A 21,229-nucleotide genomic window follows, 5' to 3' on the forward strand; every position below is an offset into this window, starting at 1 on the left:
GTATTTTTGAGGGAGCACAACGAGGGTAATTCCTGAAATTTCTGAGCAAAAAATATATGCCAGTTTTTGAGTTTTAGAGCTGAAGGGAAATTACAAAGACATGCAATCAGTCAGTCCACCTGACTGATCAGACAACAGTCAGTAGTAATAGCTGAGATCATGAGAGTGTGTACGTCACATGACAGAAGGATGAACATTTAGAGACTTTTGTCAACTGGTCAGAAAAACACAAAACAGATAGGAACCCTGAACTGGGGTCATACATGTGGTGTCTAAATTCTTTAGTTTTTATATTTTAAACCATCTCAAAAGTAGTTTTTTGCTTAGTTCATCTCCATGTCAAAAAAAAAAAACATTCACTTGCTTTTCTTTTTCAATGGAGGCAAAATGAACAACATTTTCATAAGTATGATTTTCAACTAAATTTCACAAAGAACTTTAAAGTTGACAGAATAGTACATATTCTGCTGTGACTTCATTAAAGTAAAAATGTAGGTTTCACAAGTTCAACATCACTTGAACTTGCTGTTTGTCATAGTCTTGCAAACCATTGTAAATGAAATAATATCACATTCATGTGCATCATAGTGAACTGAATATTCTAGGGCTTTTAGACTGCTTGTCCATTTAAAGAAATCATCTCAAGCCCTAAGAGGTGATGATGAGCAGCTTTAATAGTTATGTAAAGATTTAGATTACTATGACACACTAAAATAACACAGCACTGTAAGCACACCTCAACAAACCACAGAGTATAGAAAGTTAGTAAAGATTTTAAGAACAGAGCTGAAAAAGGTTTTAAAGTTTGCCCAGTAATGGAAAAATGACATCAACCCCAACCAAATGTGAAACTGCTCCATCTACTGTGGATTTCCAGTTGATACCACTGTCTTATTAACTAAACCTGAATCACTCTCAGTCTCCTGGACTCACAGTTCACTTACTTTCTGCATGTGTTCCTGCAGTGTCGGCTCTTTGCTGACATGCTTCTCTCAGGAGCGTTGGTCTTGTTTTGACAGTCAGTAGATAAACTCATGTCAGCAGCTCTGATGTTTGACTCTCACAGCTCCACTGGCCTCTCTGTCACAACCATCACTGCCTCGCTCTCTCTGTTCCCCTCTCTTTTTCTCTCTCTCTCTTCCTCTCTGGGTGCAGCAGAGCACACAGAGGTCACGCTTCCCCATCAACTATTTCCTGCCGTTGGCCCCGCCTCCCTTCACAGCTGCTTTATTCTTCTCTTAAACATCATGAAGTTTGAGCTTGGAGCCTCTTTTGTTATGTGATCTGCCCACTTCCTGCTCCATTCGATATGTTTAAGGATTCTGGTGAAGAAAATCAAATTATCCTCTTATCCACCATCTATTAAAGCTCTTCACCTCCTCTCAGCTCATCTGATTACACTCCTCAGAGGAGCCTCAGGGTACTTTGTTTTCTAAAGACGATGGTGAAGAGACATGCTGGGAAACATTAATACAGTGTTTGTATAATCAGTTTATATCAATATATACAGTGTATACAAGTGTTTTGTTATTGTTCAGTATATTACTAAACTACTGTTACTAAAGAAACAGAGTCACCATCTCATAACTTGTTTATTTTTTCACATGTAAAATACCCTGCAACTATATGAATTTAAGCCATCCAAATGTTAAAATATTAAAAAGTTTATATTTAAATAAAAACACTAGCTGATCACTGGGTGTACAGATGGCATTCGTCTCTTATAAGTAAGATTAAACACAACATTTTAACGAAATATTAACTGAATTTATAACATTAGAGAGACTACAACTAACTCAAAATCACTGCAAACCTTCTTTACATCTTTAAATCTAATTTTGCAAAGTAAAGTTTACTTTTCATGGCAAGTTAGAGATAAACGTTTTCAACTTAAACAGGAAAAATATAGGAAAGAATAAGATTTTGTGCATCAACAAATCTGATTTTGTTGTTTCTCAAAACTCTTATGACCCCCAAAATAATCTTGTGACCCTCTTAGTGTGCTTAACCCTGAGGTTGAAAAACAAAGAACTTCAAGTGCGTTAGATGGGCTAAACTTGCTCAGATTTAGGAGTACAGAGCTGATTATGGACGATAAATAGGCTAAATAAAAATAGCTGCACCATGTAACAATATTTAAGGCCTTTTTTTTGCTTAATTGGGCCTCATTCACTTACATCTTATGATATATCAGGCATGGCAGAGTCGTGATGTAAAAAAGCAGCAGCAAGAGGCCAGTGCATTTATGGCGGAAGAGCTCAGAGTGGATGCTGCTAAAGTGCTAGTTTTATCAGAACTTGATGACATTTCTTCATTGAAAGAAGAACAAAGAAAAGCAGTGAGTTGTTTTCTTTTCAAAAACGACAGAAGTCGAGTACTTACATGTCTATAGTCACTATGTTTCGCGTTATTCCTGCACAAGGAATAGCTGCTACATCATGGTTTTTGTTGCTCTTATTGGCCTGTAGAGATGTGACAGACAGAACATTCATCCAATCACATTCTGAGATTTTTTCAAAGCCTCTGTCTTTTCTTAAATGTTTCCTATTGAAGCTTTCCCAGATGGATGTGTTTCACACATCCATCTCGCGTGTCAGGTTACTCCCAAGCTGGAAGCTCATGCACATTTTTCCTATTCAGGATAGAAAAATACTCCTTTTTCACCCATATAAGGACAGGGAAATGTGCAAACACAGAAGGCACACAGGAGTGAGAAGTGAAGTAGCAAGATGTCAGTAAAAACAGATGTGTGTCCAAGTACACACTGGACTCAAAGTATGAGAAGTACTGATTATGGCATTTCCTTTATGTCCTGTGACATTGATACTGATACAGCGGCAGTGAGGTAATACGTGCCCCCATCTGTCAGTTAACACTGCATTTCAGCTTTCCCAGAAAGTGAGTGAGCACAGCACAACAGGAGCTCCACAAATACACGAAATGAGATATGCACACATACAGCGCTGCACGCACCCACTGGATTCTCTGATCCCTTTATACCCCTTTCAGAGCTATTTTACAACCTCCAAAGATGGCACAGAGGGAGGGTCACTTCGTCCCTCAATTGCACCTCTGCGACATTCATAGTGAAAATAACCATCACAGGGGTGTAAAGCTTTAAGGTCCTGTACTGCTCTGGCTTCCTGATGGACATCCTCCAGGCCTGGGCCAGGCCCATGACCCATCTCTCCCGGTGTCTTCCAAGCTGACCACTCCATGATGCAAGCGGTTGCCCCTGGCAACTGGACCAGCCCTCCGGAACCTGGGCACCAAGTATGTGGTAAACTGGATCAGACCCGTGAAAGCGTGCTGGGTACCCATAAAACTAATATTTTACAAAAAGGTCAAACAATGCAAGGGTGAATAAAAAGTTCACCATATTTTTTTTTCATAATATCAAGTGCTAAATTTACAAAAATGCCACAAAATATTATCTAAACTTCCGTGTTATTTTGTCTTCCTTAGTTTGAGTGCTAATAAGTGCAAAATGAATCATTTTAATCCATCACATCAGCACTCAAATGTTCATAAGAATACTCACGAGTGTTTTTAGATTTTGTTCCAAGAATTTAAGAATCTTCATAAAAACATCCTTAGAAAGAATAATGAACAAGGCTCCATGTGTCTTTACTTCTTGAGTAGGTATATGTATTTGATGACTCAGTATCTTGAGGAAAAAATCTCACATGACAGATAGGAGATTTAACAAAAAATGTCTGGGCCACGTATTACCATAGCAACAATAAAAGCGTCTAAATATAAATCATCACAAATAGACTTAAGGCATCACGTTGCACGAAAGCAGACAGCCAGTTATTTTATATTTAGTACTTAATTCACACATCTCTGTTTACAATTGATTAACAGGAATCAACAACTGGTATTTCATTTGTTCCTTTTTCACTCTATTTCAATTGTTTTGTCTATAAAATAATCAAGACAGAGCAAAAATACTTCTTATGACATCTTCCAGCCTTCTTTAAACTATTGATAAATAACACTGATAAATGTATGGAAATGTCAAATTCTTAAATTTAGAAGCTGGAACATTAAAATGTTATTTATAAGTGATTCTGGTGTGTCTAATATGATCTAAAATAAACAGATCATTAATATTGTTGGGTATTATTCTGCTGATCCTTGCAGCGCTACTAAACATCCCTGACATCTGTTTGAATCCATGCTCCATTTTTGTGATTGGTGACCGAGTACTGGTGCTAATTAGCTCTTCTAGTTCTCACTTGTGTCTGGTGAGCGTTGGGTGAACCATCGACACTGTGAGAGTTCAGCGCACAAGTTCTGCATTCAGATGTGTTTTGTGACTCAGCTCAGAAAAGCATGAATCATTCGTCATGTCCTGCGGCGTCTGTCACCGGGCAGAGTTCATCAGCAGGTAGAAATAGCTGAGTCACTGCAGCCCTGCATCACATCTGTTCACTGCATCGCAGACACTCACAGATATACGCTCATACATGAATGATCACCTCCCACATGCATGCATACATTTTCTGCAGACAGATACTCGCTGTTTTAAGCAGATTCCTTTTGTTTCTAATGAGTCAGTGATGTTGTTTCTGCATACGTGAGTCAGGGTGAGAGGGACAGAAGTGTCCTGCAGTAGAGGGTCAGCTTGTCCTTGGGATGGGTTAGCCAGTTTAACAGTTTAACTTGTGCGTGTCTGTGGATTTGACTGCTGAATACATAATGTTGCAATCACTCAAAAGGATCATTGAGCACATTTTTCTTTCTGCACGTCATCAGTAAATGCACACTGATGTAAAAAGGTTGCTAGCTAAGTATAAATGAAGCAGAAGCCTGTTTTTATCCTTTGGGGCGACTGTTTGGGCAGCAAGAGAGAAGCAGAAACAGTTTTAGTGGAGCAGGACGGTGCTGCACTGTACTGCAGAGAGACTGCAGCACTGTAGAACACAGCTACATTTTAAAACGTAGTGAATTTTTTTGCATTTTTTACCTTCTTTGATGAACATTTCTGAAGCTCTCATCACTAATGCAGCTATAAAAAAACCTTTAATGAGGATGAAGAATTCAATTTGAAAAGATCCAATGATTTATACTTTAGAATTTAAATAATGTCACAAGATAATGAGACAAGAATATCATATGCAAATCACATACAATGAATAAATAACGTGCAGATGCTATTGAGCATTTAGAAATCCTCTCATTAGACGGCCATGAGAGGTAGAGACATTCCCCTAAGTCCTCTCATAATGATGCCACACACCTTCGGACTACATCTGGCATCTATTCTCAAATATCAAGAGCTACTTTAACTTAATCCCTCAAATCCACAGAGGAGGCAGTGAAACCCACCCAGGAGCTCCTTCACTAAAGAGAATGTAGAAAGACTCCAGAATAGCAGGGATTTCAGAAACAGTGAAGGATTTCAAATTATCAAACTGTAATACAACAAAGACGGCAGGTTTAAGTCATGATGAAAAGCTGTCAGAAAGATAAGGAGAAATCCAGTCAACATCTTAATCAAGACACAAAAAGCCTTAATTCAGAGCAACAGTATCAGTTGCTGGTCCACACAGGGATGGATGTTTATAGCAGACAGTTTGACTGTTTACCTTTTTTTAGGCGATTTGGGATTGCATCAAACAGGCCTATATGTTTTGAGAGAAATATGCAATGTGCAATAACAACATTGCAAAACATTTGCACTTATCTAAATTACTGTACTCAAATACTGTAAGAAAGCTAAAAAAAGCCTCACCTCATATTCACATTTGCACTAATTAATGAAAATGATACAAATTATCTTGTCTTTCTCATGTAGATCTGCCCACATCCTTGTATATTTTATTCTTCTGATCATGTCTAGTCAGTGTTCTTTGCACCCTTCGCACATTTTGCAACATTATCAATGTACAGAGACTTATAAAAGCTAGAAAAAATACCTCAATAGCTTACACATATCTAAATCTGGATTTATTATATTTTTTTCAGTTTGATTTTTTCTATATTTAATGCTTAATTCCTGTATATTGAGAGCAAAGCTAACTGGGGCTAAATTCCTTGTTGCGTAAGCATACTTGGCCAGTAAAGCCAGTTCTAGTTCTGAACTTCGGTAAATAAACATTAAAGATTGCATTTCAGCAATAACTCAATGTTACTAGATGCTGCGGGATTCTTTTTCTTTTTTACACAATAATTGTTTGCAATTATCCTTCCAAAGCTGATGGACTGGCCATACTTCATGTCTGACATCAGGCAGGTACATTTTGCAAAGCTTGCAGCTGATGCACTTGTTCCTGGTCAGAGAAGGATCATTTGAAGTGTCTTTTGAGAAGAAAGAGGCGGTAGTTAAAGGTGTGCTTTAGTGGTACTGCAGAGAAACAATGGTGACCAGTGAAGAGATTAGAGTGAATGTAGCTATACTGGCAGAGGAGCAAAGAACTGCACTGAGAGCTTTTCTTGGTGGAAAAGATGTTTTTACGCTTCTCCTGTTACCTGACACACCAGATAGAATGTGTCATATAGGCTATCCACTGAATAAAAAACACATATTTAACCTCCCGTTCAAAGCATTTGGAAAGGGTAGGACTATTCCCGCAAAGTTTCAGCAAGAGTTTACTTTACAGACTGGCTCCACTGATAGTGATATACAGTGGATATGTGAAACCGTTTATCTGGTGTGTCAGGTTAGTTTAAGGAGGCAATAAGTCCCTCCAAGTATAGCTAGAGCTAAGCTTGAGGTTTATCTCCATCAGTATAGTGTGAAAGCAGGGCCTTTATTCCCAGGATACAATGGATACAAATGTACTAGACAGCATTTCTTATATACAGCATATCTTATTGATTGTGATGAATTCCACTTTTGTGACTTATTACTAGGAATGTTCCTATGTGTCTATTTCCCCATTCGGCTAAATGCTTATTCAAATTGTATTTAACTGACTAGTCTAGAGCAGTGGTAGGCAACTGGCGGCCCACGGGCCAAAATTGGCCTGCCGCCAATAATACCCGGCCCACCAGATGGCATTGATTGAAAAACTGCCAGCCTGGCGCGCCGGTAGTCGAGTGGTTAAGGCGCACGCCATATACGCAGGCAACCCGGGTTCGAATCCGGCCCGTGGCACTATTTCCTGCATGTCTCTCCCTGCTCTCCTCCCTGTTTCCGACTCTATCCACTGTCCTATCTAATAAAGGCAAAAAAGGCCAAAAATAAATCTTTGAAAAAAAAAAAAAAAACTGCCAGCCTTTGTTCCTCATTGCAGATTAATATTGTGTTTTGATATGTGGCTTCTTTTCACTTCAGCTGAGTAGTTACATGTGAGTTCAACCCTCGACAGCCTACATACTGCTTTATTTCCATTTATTACTTATAAAACTGTCATACCCTGCTGTTCCCACTACACATCCATGCCTAAGTTTTTTTTCAAACTGCTCAAGTTCTCATATTTACATCCAGTGAAGAGCCGGGAGAGAGCGCAGGCAGGAAGGCAGCGACCATTCACCAAAGCTGCAGCTGCTCTGGTGGTAGGTTCATTACAGTTTAAAGAGGATTATAGACCGGGATTTTAAGCCTGTGTCAATAAAAAGTTATAGGTTATTAGTTTAACCGACTCATATATCTCACGCCAGCTAATATGATCAACAAAGTAAACTGTTTAACCACGTGCATCCCTACTTTTTTTTTTTTTTAAGATTTATTTTAGAGCATTTTTGTGCCTTCATTAGATAGAGGAGGACAGTGGATAGAGTCAGAAACAGGGTCAAGAGTTGGGGAGAGACATGCGGTAAAGGGCCTCAGGCCGGATTCAAACCTGGGCAGCCCGCATACATGGGGAGCTCCGCATCCCTACTTTTTACCATAATCTTTCATGGTAATTAGATTGTGACTCGGTGCACAGCCCTACAGTCACACCTGCTTGATGATAGTCAGGGTTCTACTCTGAGATTGCAGGATATTACTTGGAGAATACTGTGCAATTAAAACCAAAAACTATGAACTACTACACATATACAAATTACAGTTTCTGATAATGTATTTCCTTGGAGAAAAGTCTAGAAATTTTCTTTACCATGTTGATATTTACTTTATTCACTTGCTTATTTATTCATGCCCAAATGAGTGTTTTGCTCCACTTTGGGTTAATTTTTTTTTACTACACTCTGTAACAGAGTGTTGTAAAGACAGCTAGACAGAATCAATCAGTTAGTTTAAAGAAGAACTTCCTAGACTACTACTTCAAAACTGTAAAAATAATAAATGTAAGTTGCTACAAGAAAAAAAAGTTTTGTTGATCAGTGTTCTCTTACACTGCAACACTAACTCTAAACTATCTTACACAGAAATCAATACTTTCAGTTGAATGAGGAAATTTTACTGTTAAAGTCCACTCATAAAAATTGTAATTTCGTAGTCAAGACTTGCACAGAATAAATGATGCTTTTGCATAATCTCAAGCTTTTGAACAAACAGAAGTCAGAAAAAAAACAACGTAAAAACAGGAGAGAGGGAAACATGGCTAAACTTTCCCATGAAGTCCACGGTTTGTAGCTGCTATTTTCTGACCACCCATGGGACTCCGTTTTAGTCTTTAAATAACACTCCGAGCACTTTCATTTTACATTCCTCTCCTCTCTCTTATCATCTGCACTTCCTCATCGCTGCAGTAAAGCTCTGTAAGGGCTAACAGGCTGCAGCTGGGTATATTTTGTGTTTGGATTATAAGCTCCAGCCCCACGAGTCAAATTTTCCACAAAAGTCTCGTCTTAAATCCTCCTCTTCTATGACAATCCTGCTCTCCCCTCTGGATTTGGATCTGGGTCAGAAAAAGATTCCCTCTCATTTCTCGACACAGAGCACCACGAAGGGAAACATCAGGAGGATTTCCTGGACACGTCATTATTTAAAGACTTTTTAACCAGCTTTAATTACTAACATAGCTTTAATGCTAGTTTGATAGTTTTAATGACTGTTGTGATACTGTTTGGTGGGCAGCAGGGCTTAAAGCTGCAGGCTGGTATTTGACACCTCATAGAAAGAGTAAGGGAGCAGATACAACATGGATATCACACATGGTGATGGTTCAGATACAGAGAAATACAAAGAGGTGATTTAATTTTAAATCAAAGAAAAACAGGCAAAAATATGCAAATATGCAAAAGGTCTGAAACAAAGTCAGAGACATGAGCGCATTCAGGAGAGAAATAAAAAATGCAAATATGTCAAAAAAAAAAAAAAAAAAAAGACCCTCCCACTGAGAAAATCCTTCATCCACGATAAATCAGCCTGATGCAAATCTCTCATTTATGCACTCTCTCATCACACATAAACACACACCACATAACCATTGTAGGCTCTGCCCTGTGCCCAGATACCCTCCTCAGATTTCAGACATCCGGTGAGGGGAAACCATTAATGACTCACCAAGTGTTGAGTTTTTTTCCACATTGATCACTAATCTGCACAGCGGGTAAACAAAGTGGAAACAAGATGGGTGTAAATGATAAAACTAGTTAATGATTATCAAGCAGGACTAAGTCAAAAGGAAACTAGACAAAAAAAAATCAGCCTTTCAAAAAAAAGAAACTAACTGGACGACAGCGTTAAAGACAAGTGCTAGCTAAGTAGATATTAGCTCACCAAAGCACTTACAGTATTAACTATTTCATGCCATATCAAAAGCCACAGTTGGTATGTCTCACATTTAACTTTTTCAAACAAAAGCATCTAGAATTAGAAAACTAATCTTTAAAATGTTAATAAATGCATCATGGTGTCACTAAACATATTAGTAGGGATGCATTTATTGGATTATTGCCAATATCAGATATGTTGATATTTTAAAACTCATTTCAGCTGATACAGATATTCAACAACATTTTTTCCACTGTAAAAACACCAATTCCATCCTGTACTACAAAATATATTTTTTAAATATTGGTAGTCTGTTTTTTTAGAAAGAGACAAAAAATGTGATTTTTATCAGAAATAAAGGATCTTTTTCAAATACAGCCATACACTAATGAAAAACTTACAGAAATGTCTTTGGGTTACATGTGCAGTACATGCTACATGTATTTTTAACAGTACAGCCAAAGTCTTCTGCATCTTTGAGGGTAATATCCACAGTGCAAAAAAGAAATAGCTTAAAAATTTATATTGATTCTCCTTATTACTCAGCCAGTTTGCAGCATGGCTCCCTGAGATACTCCTGACAAAGTGCTATGAATAACGACAACAAAAAGACAGATTCTTAAATGCAAAAAAAATGTAGCAATAGTTCAGAGCTTAAATATGCTTTTACATTTTTGAGACTCAAGATGAACAAAAGAAACAAAACTTCACCTGAAGTAGTTCTCCTGATTCTGCTTTAAACAGCACAAATTATCCAAGCAACCAAGTGGTTATTTCACTATAAACAGCTCTGTAACAACAAAGTGACACCCACATCTCCAACACTGGGGACAGGGCACCTGCAGAGTGTGCATGGGAGACTTGGCACACAGAAGTCCGCCATTGCTTTTGCCATGTTTTGCGCACTGTCACTTAGCACGACATGCATGTTCTTTTTCTCTATTCTCCATATCCGAAACACGCTATCCAAAGCGGCTGCAACTGTGGCTGCTGAGTGAGCACTCCTGTGAGTGCAGGACAGGCTTTTTAGGAGTGAAATCCTCATATCCACTGAGGCAGTGAAGCTCAACATGCTAACAGGACACTTGATGTCCATAGATCTGTGGTGAAGCAAATATGCTTAGCTTTAATGAGGAGTTTCTCTGAAAACAAGTTTTGCAGTTCAGGTAAGGCTATAAGCGCCTGCTAGGTATAACATGGGGCTTTAAATGCATCATTAGCCCACAGAAGCCCGTTTATTCTACAACGCTGAAAGGCTTATTATCAAGAGCTATAAATTCAATGATTTTCCTGTTCAGCTCCTTACCTTTGTTGTATTTTTTAGCTTTGTTGAATGATTTAAGTAGAGGCTGTTGATGAGTTTTCCCTGGCACGAACCAACTTATCGGTGCATTACCACCAACAACTGGACTGGAGTGTGGAAAAAGAGATTAGGCAGTAAAAAAAAACAAAACAAAACAAAAAATTAGATTCTTTTATCCAACTCAGTTTCTCTCAGGAACTTAATAATGTCACACTTTGTTTTTCCTGCTAATTTCCCCAAAAGCCCTGTTAATGTAAAGTTGAGGTGTTTTGCCTTCGTTAGTGACAGAACAAGATTCTTCCTCTGGTTATCGTATTTCTTGCAAAACAGCTACTTTGCTGTCTTGTTCCCACTCCTCTAACTTCTCCCACACAGCCGACATGTTGAGTTTGTTGATGGCGCACGTCTGGCGTCATTGCGTTCGCTTGATTATGATGTCACATTATTGGCCACACAGATCGGCGTAATCTTATTATCGGCCAATTCCAATAGTTAACTTTTTAACTCATTGAGTGCCATTGACGTATAAATACGTATAGGGCTGGCATTCAATGAGTAAAAGCTATTATCAGCCAATACCAATATACTGCCGATAATATCGTGCATCCCTACATACTAGCATGGCTAACATTAGCTTGGCTGTATTGATAAATTTCCTTAAGTCTGCATAAGTTTAGCCAAACTAATAGTTTAAAAAAGGAAAACAAAACAAAAAATGTTTAATTCGGTAAGAACAAAGTGATTTTTACTAGACCTCTGCAGCTTAATCCTCTTAAGTGTGATTTATGCTTCTGCGTCACGTGGACGGCGTCATTTGCAATAAAAGAATTTGTTCGACCATATCGATGAGCTCCAACTCCAAACACAGCCGCTCCACCTCAGTCGCCATGACTGGAAGATAAACAAGGATTCGGATGTGAAACCATACACACACACACACACACACACACACAGCCACACCCCCTAGCGACATGGTGGTGAATTACAGAGTGACGCATTCCCTCGACGCAGAACTTCGAATGGTCAACGACGGCATCTCGTCTACGGCGTAAATCAGGCTTTACTGGTCAAGGCTAAATTAGCCAGTACTATATATAAATATAGCATATAGCATAACAGAGTAACCCAAATCTCTGGTTAAAAAGACAAATGATGCCTTTAAATGGTGGCATGTTGACCTTTTTTCACAAGAGTATACCCTATAAACCTTCCCTTTTAATACCATTCACAATACTGTTAGTAAAATTTTCTAAAAGCAAGGAGTTAGTTGTGACGCGTTTAGTGATGCTAAAGCTCATGGACTTTAGCTTTTAGCCACACAGTGGACCAGTGAGGAGCAGTTGCTTTGCATTTTTTTAAATGCTGGTAGAACAAGGCATGTTTGTGAAGCACCGCTCTTTATTAGGCTGTCAAATGTGTTTCAATATGTTTTATCAGTGTTTATTTATTTATTCATTTGAATTCCTATTAGTCACCACTAAGGTTGCAACTTACTCTGGACTAAGGCTTTGGAAACTTAGATTAAATCATAATATGGTCTTCTGCAATGCTCAAATTGCAGAAGGTGCAATATTTATTAGAACAGTTTCTAGTTTTAAAATAGTTGGTATGTTTTGTTTTTAAATCAAGAGAATGACATAAATGATGCATTCAATGCATCATTCCACACTGCAGCTGCAACATGAATCAAAATAATCAAAGTTAGATATTATTTTCAAAATTGTTCAGCCCTAGTTCTAATGATGATACAAGGCTATAAGTACATCAAGTAAGCCATTTTACTACTGTGGTTGGGGGAGCTAAATAAAAGATCTAATTCACATTGAATATTTATATTTCTTCATATTTATATTTATTCATATTGAATTGTGCTAATTTCGTTCTAACATATAAGCCTGGCCTACAGAAAAGAACAATTTATGTTTAATTTACCTAATATTGTGTTGGTAATCATTGGAATCTTTTTTATTTCTTGTGTTTGTTTTATATTAAAAACATACAAATTCTTACAAAATAATTACAAATTAAATCGCAATCCCAATATATGAAAAAAACAATCACAACTAGATTATTTTCCTTAATTGTTCTGCACTAGTTTGGACATATGCAGAATAAAAAGGCTGACACATTTGAGTCTGCATTTAGCCTGTTTGGATCTTATTTCCAGCAGGCTATAACTTTAAGACAGAACATTAAAAATAAATGAACATGCTTCAGTTTTTTTTAAATATATAAACACTAAAATATTACTGATATAACAATTAAACTGCAGGGTTTCCTAACCAGAGGCAAGGGTACCAATAAAATATTGGTTAGTTTAGTAATGACTTGCAGTAACAAGGTGAAAAAGCAGCAGTCTGAGTGTTTCACTTAAAAGTACCTGACAAGCAGCTGTTTGATTTACTACCAGTCAGAATTGAGGTTGGATTGAAGAATATGAGAGACAGAGGAGAGAGGAGAGCAGGAGGATATATTACATAAGATCATCAGGAACAAAAGCTGCAGAAACAACAACAACAGTGTGCTATTAATAATAAAGGCAAAAAGCCTGGTAAAATCTGCCCTACTTTCAACGTCAGTTACTTCACCAGGCTTATCTTGGTCCCACTTTTAACACTAGTGAGTAATTATCAGGTAATGTCTTTGCTGCACTGTCATGATACCATCTTAAAACAACAAATACTGAGAGTTAGTAGCTCCATGCTAGCCACTGTGTCCAGGAAATTGATCCATCAAACAAATATTCTATGTAACATGATGTACAATGAAAATACATGTTTTTATCAAAGTCCTTGTGTGAATATTTTGGCTGGTTATAGAACGAATGGAAAAGGAAATAATACTGATGCCTGTGTACGTCCTGCAAAAGCAAAAAGGAATATCAACCTGTCTCCTGTTCTGCAGAGCAGGTGCCACCCTGCCAAAACAGACTTTTCTTTACATTTTCCTCAGCAAAGATTCAGAGTGAGTGAAACATTTTACTTTTTATGGTGTGGCTAACTTACTTTTTGTAATTGTGGGGCCTTTTCAATAGAAACTAAACATAAAATGGGTTAATTACTACTCAGTCAACCAGAATTTCCATGTCATGGTTAAATTTTACATAATGAGAGAGAAAAGCTGTTTAAAGGTAGCAGAGCCTTCCAGCTTCATGCCACAAGCTCTTTGCAAAGCATTCTGGGATCCTTGCAGTATGAAGTTGGAGGGCATCACCACTTAAAAACAGATTTTTCTTCTCATTATTGGAAATTAATTTATGAAACAGAATTACTGGTTTACTGACAAGTACATACTTCTTAAAGAGTGCACTTCCTATTGAAAACAATATCTTGAGTCAAAACTGTGAGTAAGCCATAAAAGCCAGGCTAGGATGGATCCAGTAACACCACACTGTGAGAGATAGGATGAGATTTTTTGGTCAGAAAATGTACGGGACAAGATCAGTATAGAGATAAAAGGTCCATGGGAGCTGAAATTGAGAGTATATAATAAATATGTACTCATTTGGTTATTTATGCTTCCAGTTACTTTCTAAGAATACTGAATGTAGTAAAACAAATAATGGCACTCAGAGGAAGCACTTGCAGAAGTCTCAGATTGCAGATTGGTGCTTAAAGCATGGATGGCCATTGGTGTCACGTCTGAACCATCTGTGAGCCTCTGTCATTATGTTCTCAGATGCCCTGGGTTACATGACCTGAGGTGACTGCACTCTTCTTGATTTAGTAAACTTAAAGATTCTTTAATTCTTTCTAATGTTATTGAACATGAATTTCATGGATGAAAATGTTGATTTGATGTGGGGTTTTTTTGTATTTCATCTATGATTCTGTTTTTTGGAAGAAAGTGAGCTACACTCAGAGCTTGAGCACAGTCAGCCTGAGCTTGTGTTAGGGAGAAAAGAAAGTCTAAAAGAGCAGTGAAAGTTTATTCAGAAGCTGCTATGGTGATTAAAAAACACACAACTTTAAATAATTTCTCTGATTTCTTTTAATGCTGCTGAAACTCAACAAATATGTTGAACACTTGTTAATACTACTCCAATCTGATCCATCTCAGAAAAAAACAATTAAGACTCAAATAAAGGTTGAAATCTAAATAACGTGATTTTCATCACATAGAGGCACATGAGATCTCACTGCCCACACACTGCTGTAGCACAACAACACAACACAGAGGAAACAAAATCACCATGTTAACACAGTTTTCACTATAAAATTCATCTTTTATATCAGTTTGATGCTTCAGATGTGAACTCCTGAAGCCTCTGGTTTCTCTTAACATGAGCAGCTCATGTAAAGAGAAACCTTCCTTTGACTGAAACACACACCAGCTGATTCTTCTCTAAACAAAACCTCCGTAAAGTAAAACCGAACACACTGACCACTGTGGAGATGTTGGCCAAGGTGTGAGCAGCAGGTTTAATGCTAAAATATAATTAAATGCTCCGTTATGCTCTTAGTAGGGCACAAGAATCTTCTGTTTACTTCAACCACTCAACTTCTCTGTTCTTCTCTTCTCTTCAGATTTTTGTTTATCTATTTTTTCTTAATTTCCCTTTGCTGGGTTTTTTTTTCATATTTAATTTTGGTTTTTAGTTGTCTTGTTGGTGGGGCCATTAGGAGCCACGGGCTAGGGTAGAGTGTATCAGTACTGTCACTACCTGGAGTTTGCATGTATAGAGCCTGGCGCTGTTGGAGGTGGCGATGTTGTTTGAACGTTGACAGCTGTGTGGTAGTTAAGGTAAAGAACACCCACAGTGAGTTCTAACGTAAAGGAGGGTGGGTGAGGTGTCATAGGACCAACTGGACAATAAGTCAGTGAAGGGTCGTTACCACCTGAAGACATGGTGATGTGTTTTCTTGCCACCAGCATCTACATGGTTGACCTTTGGGGCACAGTGGGATGTAAGGATTTCATCACTAGGCACGTATGTTGAAAGTAGGGCACAAGTATCTTGAATAACCTCAGAACTATAGGTCATTTAAAAATATAAACTTGGACAAAAAGTAGAAAATTTGGTTTGGTAGATTATTTCTGTGTTGTAACAATGCTTCTTAGCAATAAAACTTTTACAGTTGGAAAGCCTGTGCCACGTTTGTAAGGAACATGCATTTGTAGGATGAGCAGCAGAGCTGAGTATGTGGGTTGTGTCAATGAAAAATGTGCTAAACCTTCTCTGCCAATGCCAAACAAATTATTTTGCTCTTGTTTTGAGATCCTGGTAGCCCCAGGTGCTGACAATCAGGTGCCTGATTGGCATGTGTTATGTTCAGTGATGAATCCAGATTGGCAGTTGGATCTTGGGGTCAAAGTGTGGAGATGACACAGACAACGCTATGCTGATGGCTGCATCAGTAGAGTAACAATGCTTGGTGGAGGCATTGTGATGGTGTAGGGCGGCATCTCCCTCACTGGAAAAATGAGGCTCATTATCACTTGAGGCAATCTCAATGCAGAGAAATATCGAGATGAGATTCGGCAACCATTGGCAATCCCATATCTCCACACTCTTGGACTGAACTACATCCTCCAGGATGCCTGCCAGCAGTCCTGACCTCAACCCCATTGAACACTTGTGGGATCAGCTTGGGCTTGCTGTTAATGCCAGAGTGACCAACACAACCACATTGGCTGACTGCAACAAATGCTAAGTTGAAGAATGGGATGCCATCCCACACAAGTGTGTGACCAGGCTGGTGACCTGCATAAGGAGGAGGTGCAAGGCTGCTGTGGCTGTGTATGGTTCTTTCACACACTACTGAGGCTCCTGTTTGTTAAATGAATAAATTCATTTGCCAATATGTCTGTTTCTTCAGACTTCAATCATCCAATCCACCAAAGAAACCAAACAAAAGTCAGTGACGGAATAAGCAGTTTGGCAATGGCAGGGAAGATTTAGCAAATTTTGTGGCGCAACCCACATACTCAGCTCTGCTGCTCATCCCACAAATGCCTGTTCCTTATAAATTTGGCCCAATTTAAAATGTAAATAAACAGGCCTTTCAACAGTATGAGATTTATTCCTGAGAAGAATTGTTACAACAAAGAAATAATCTATCAAAAACACATTTCCTTATTTCCTTTATTTTTTAAGTTTACGTAGATTCAGGCTGTTCAGGTTAGAGAGAAACTCAACTATGATGTCTCAATGAGCCTTCGTTTCTGCGGCTGTAAAGGCTGCCATAGGACCCAGTAATACAGGATGCTGCAAGACTAAATAAGGACTGAAGTGTAATGCAAACAAGCAACAGTTTGTTCAAAACCACTGAGATGCTTCTGCTTATGGCTTTGTTCATCTTCTATGGTGCCTGATCATGAGTTCAATCAAAAATGACTGAAACAGAAAGAAAAACCTGGACTAGTGGTATCCAGCAGTTCTTAACCAGACCTAGATTTGAGACAAGAAAAACTAATACAGCACATAATCAACCACCTTAGTTCAGTATGGAGTTAGCCACAAATAGCAAAATAGCATGAGAAAGAAAAAAAGAAGGAGGGAAAGAGGATGGCATTTCTATTCATGCTACTGTGCATTAAAATGTTGAATAAAAAAGTTTAAAACTTTAAGATGGTTAAAAAAAATAAATAACATGCTAGCAGTGCTGTGTTTGGGCAAGTGAGCTGGAAGTCACACACAAAGAAAACAGAACAGGAGAAGGCAGTGAAACATGGTCAGTTTCTTTCTTTACTAATCTGCTGATTATTTTCTCAATTAACACACTAATCACACAAACTCATACAGATTAGCAGCCTAAAAATAGACTGGATAGCTCAGTGGGTTACACCACTGACTTTATTTTGGGAGTTCATTGGTTCCAATCCCAGTCAGTGCATAATCAATATCTAGTTTGAGCCTTTGAACAAGGTCTTTAACTCCTGCAACACCTGTCTACCTGTCTGACATACCTCGCTCTGAATAAAAGTGTCTGCTAAATGGCATTGTTACATTGTAAGATGGACGACATTCATTTTAATACTTAGAATCTCTCTCTAATAATTACAGTGTTCATTGTGCCCTTGAATGGTTGCTGGTGGTGGAAAGATGTCAGTAAAGAGAGGATGAACTATAGAGACAGTCTCTCTAAACATGTCGACTCGCGATGTTTGTGAACCCCCTTTGAGCAGTGACTCTGTGTTACCTGAAGCAGACGGTGTGCCAGTCTGTGTTGAGGGCCTGCAGGTACTGCTCATCATAGATCCTCTGTTTGCATCCCGCACAGACGGGCAAACTTCCTCCAGCTGAAAAAACAAGACACATACACACACGCGGTCAAAGGGTAAACTGATATGTGACATTTTACAGCTCAGTATGCAGAGACTTCAATAAGAGAGCTTTGATGACATGTCATAATTACTGATGTGTGTTTGCATCTGACTTGTGTCTTTGCACCTACATCGCCTCCAATGCAAATGCACACTGCTGCTAATGGCACGCACTGAAGCTGCAGACAAATACAGACAGACAGACACAGACAGTCTGTGAGGATCGTGGAGATCAGAACGCGTCACTGCTCCAAGTGTGTTGGTGACACAGAGACAAACAAGCAGTTTTAATGATGGTAGTGCTCAGCAGGGATGTTGCTTTCATTAAAAGAATACCTTTAATTTTTGCCACCAATTATTATTTATATCTATTAAAACTTTTTAAACATCTGTTTTTTAAGTTTCACTTTAGAATATTAGAACATTTTTTCAACCAAGCAATATTGACATTTTTTGCCTGTGTGAGAAGTTTTAAGAAGGAAATGGAGCAGACTGAGATTAATACTGATGTCCTTTTTGTACCCACTTAAGCCATCAAGGTCTTCAATAGAAAGGCTGAATATTTCTTTAATTCTCTCTGACTTTAACATTAGGGTGAGACAAAGAGATTCACAGCATCCAGCTGAAACAGACATTTTTTATTCACAGTAAGTGATATAATTGACTATTACGAAAGCCAAAGATGTTTTCCCTTAAAAAGAAAAAAATTAAGGGACAAGCTTAGCAAAGAGGTAAGAGGTATCACTTTGTCCACAGGGGGTGACAAAACCAACACAAACCAAAATAATAAACTGTTAATTTCTTCAGACTTTATTGTTTCAAAGATTAAGTTGCAAAATTTAAAGCACTTTTGGAATACACAAAAAAAAATTAGTTTCTTGTTTAGTTTAGATCATTTTTTGTCAAAGGAGTGTTTGTGATGACAATGATCATTCATACACTATATTGCCAAAAGTATTGGCTCACCTGCCTGGACTTGCATATGAACTTAGGTGACATCCCATTCTCAATCCATAGGGTTTATTAAGAAGTCGGTCCATCCTTTGCAGCTATAACAGCTTCAACTCTTCTGGGAAGGCTTACAACAAGGTTTAGGTGTGTGTTTATGTGAATTTTTGACCATTCTTCTACAAGCGCATTTGTGAGGTCACACACTGATGTTGAACGAGAAGGCCTGGCTCTCAGTCTCCACTCTAATCCATCCCAAAGGTGTTCTATCAGGTTGAGGTCAGGACTCTGTGCAGGCCAGTCAAATTCATCCACACCAGAACCTCTCATCCATGTCTTTATGAACATGGATGAGATGCACTGGTGCACAGTCATGTTGGAACAGGAAAGGGCCATCCCCAAACTGTTCCCACAAAGTTGGCAGCATGGAATTGTCCAAAATCTCTTGGTATGCTGAAGCATTCAGAGTTCCTTTCACTGGAACTAAGGGGCCAAGCCCAGCTCCTGAAAAACAACCCCACACCATAATTTCCACTCCACCAAACTTCACACTTGGCACAATGCAGTCAGACAAGTACTGTTCTCCTGGCAACCACCAAACCCAGACTCATCCATCAGATTGCCAGATGGAGAAGCACGATTCGTCACTCCAGAGAATGCGTCTCCACTGCTGTAGAGTCCAGTGGCAGCATGCTTTACACCACTGCATCCGAAGCTCTGCAATGCACTTGGTGATGTACGGCTGGGATGCAGCTGGCCAGCCATGGAAACCCATGAAGCTCTCTACACACTGTTCTTGAGCTAATCTGAAGGCCACATGAAGTTTGGAGGTCTGTAGTGATTGACTCTGCAGAAAGTTGGCGACCTCTGCACAGTATCCACCTCAGCATCCACTGACCCTGCTCCGTCATTTTATATGGCCTACCACTTCGTGGCTGAGTTGCTGTTGTTCCCAGTCACTTCCACTTTGTTATAATACCACTGACAGTTGACTGTGGAATATTTAGGAGTGAGGAAATTTCATGACTGGACTTGTTGCGCAGGTGGCATCCTATCACAGTACCACGCTGGAATTCACTGAGCTCCTGAGAGCGACCCATTCTTTCAAAAATGTTTGTAGAAATAGTCTGCATGCCGAGGTGCTTGATTTTATACACCTGTGGCCATAGAAGTGATTGGAACACCTGATTTCAATTATTTGGATGGGTGAGTAAATACTTTTGGCAATATAGTGTATATACACTTGGAAATGAAAAAACTGGTTGCATCAGATTTAACAAGTTGCTAATTCCATCTGTAGTCCCATATGGAGCTGACACAAGACATAAAACTCTCACATAGCAACGGACAAAGTACATAAAATACATCTTTTTAATATTACAGAAAATTGTAAATAAATCCTACTCAATACAAAGTGCAGAAAATTAAACTGATCAACTAAAATGGGTAATAAATACATTTTTCAAAGGATCACTTCCAGGGGCTAAGGCCTAATGAACTAGACATCACATGATGTAAGTTATTCATTGAGTTATGACTTAAGATGTGTGAGAGCGTCATCATAAAGAGACCAGGAGGCAGTAGCAGCTTTATATTTTCAGAGAGGTCTGTTCAATAAAACACCTCCTTCTTGCCATGCTAGAGCCTGACCAATGAATTTGTTGTCTCAGTGGTGTAATGGGTATGGTCTTAATTTATTGCCCCATATATATTTAGTAGGGGTCAATCAATATTGTATTTTCAGGTCTGATACCAATACTGATTATTTGTAATTCATAAGATTGATAACCGAGATTTAAAACTGATATACATTTATTATGATTTATGTACCTAATATGGCAAAAGTAAAACTGCACGATCAAGAAAAACGAAGGAAAATAAACAATTTAGCTCCATTAGCATGAGCAAGAGGCAACAAAGTAGTAGGAAGGAAAACAGGATTCCATGCTCCCTGTGTCAGTGGCACTCAGGCTTAAGAGGTGATTGGCCAGTACTCATGTGACTTCCAACCAATCAGACTGAGTTGTATGCAGGACATTTTGTGAGACTTTGGAGATTAAAAATTAAGACAAGGGGAAAACACACCTTGCAGTGGAGCC

The 21,229-nt window shown here is 38.6% G+C and overlaps 1 protein-coding gene across 2 annotated transcripts in view; it reads right to left on the reverse strand.

Moving 5' to 3' along the window:
• The window catches only part of limk1a (LIM domain kinase 1a), an 83,930-nt gene that overhangs the window by 57,141 nt on the left and 5,560 nt on the right, over window positions 1-21,229 (reverse strand). Inside the window, exon 2 of one of the 2 annotated variants that reach the window (XM_041806541.1) lies at window positions 18,059-18,158. In XM_041806541.1, coding sequence (XP_041662475.1) covers window positions 18,059-18,158 — 100 coding nt within the window. Of the gene's footprint in view, window positions 1-944; window positions 1,100-18,058; window positions 18,159-21,229 lie in introns of those variants that run through there. The other variant, XM_041806551.1, reaches the window with a different exon arrangement.

Source organism: Cheilinus undulatus, linkage group 2 (assembly GCF_018320785.1).
Source record: "Cheilinus undulatus linkage group 2, ASM1832078v1, whole genome shotgun sequence".
NCBI lineage: Eukaryota > Metazoa > Chordata > Actinopteri > Labriformes > Labridae > Cheilinus > Cheilinus undulatus.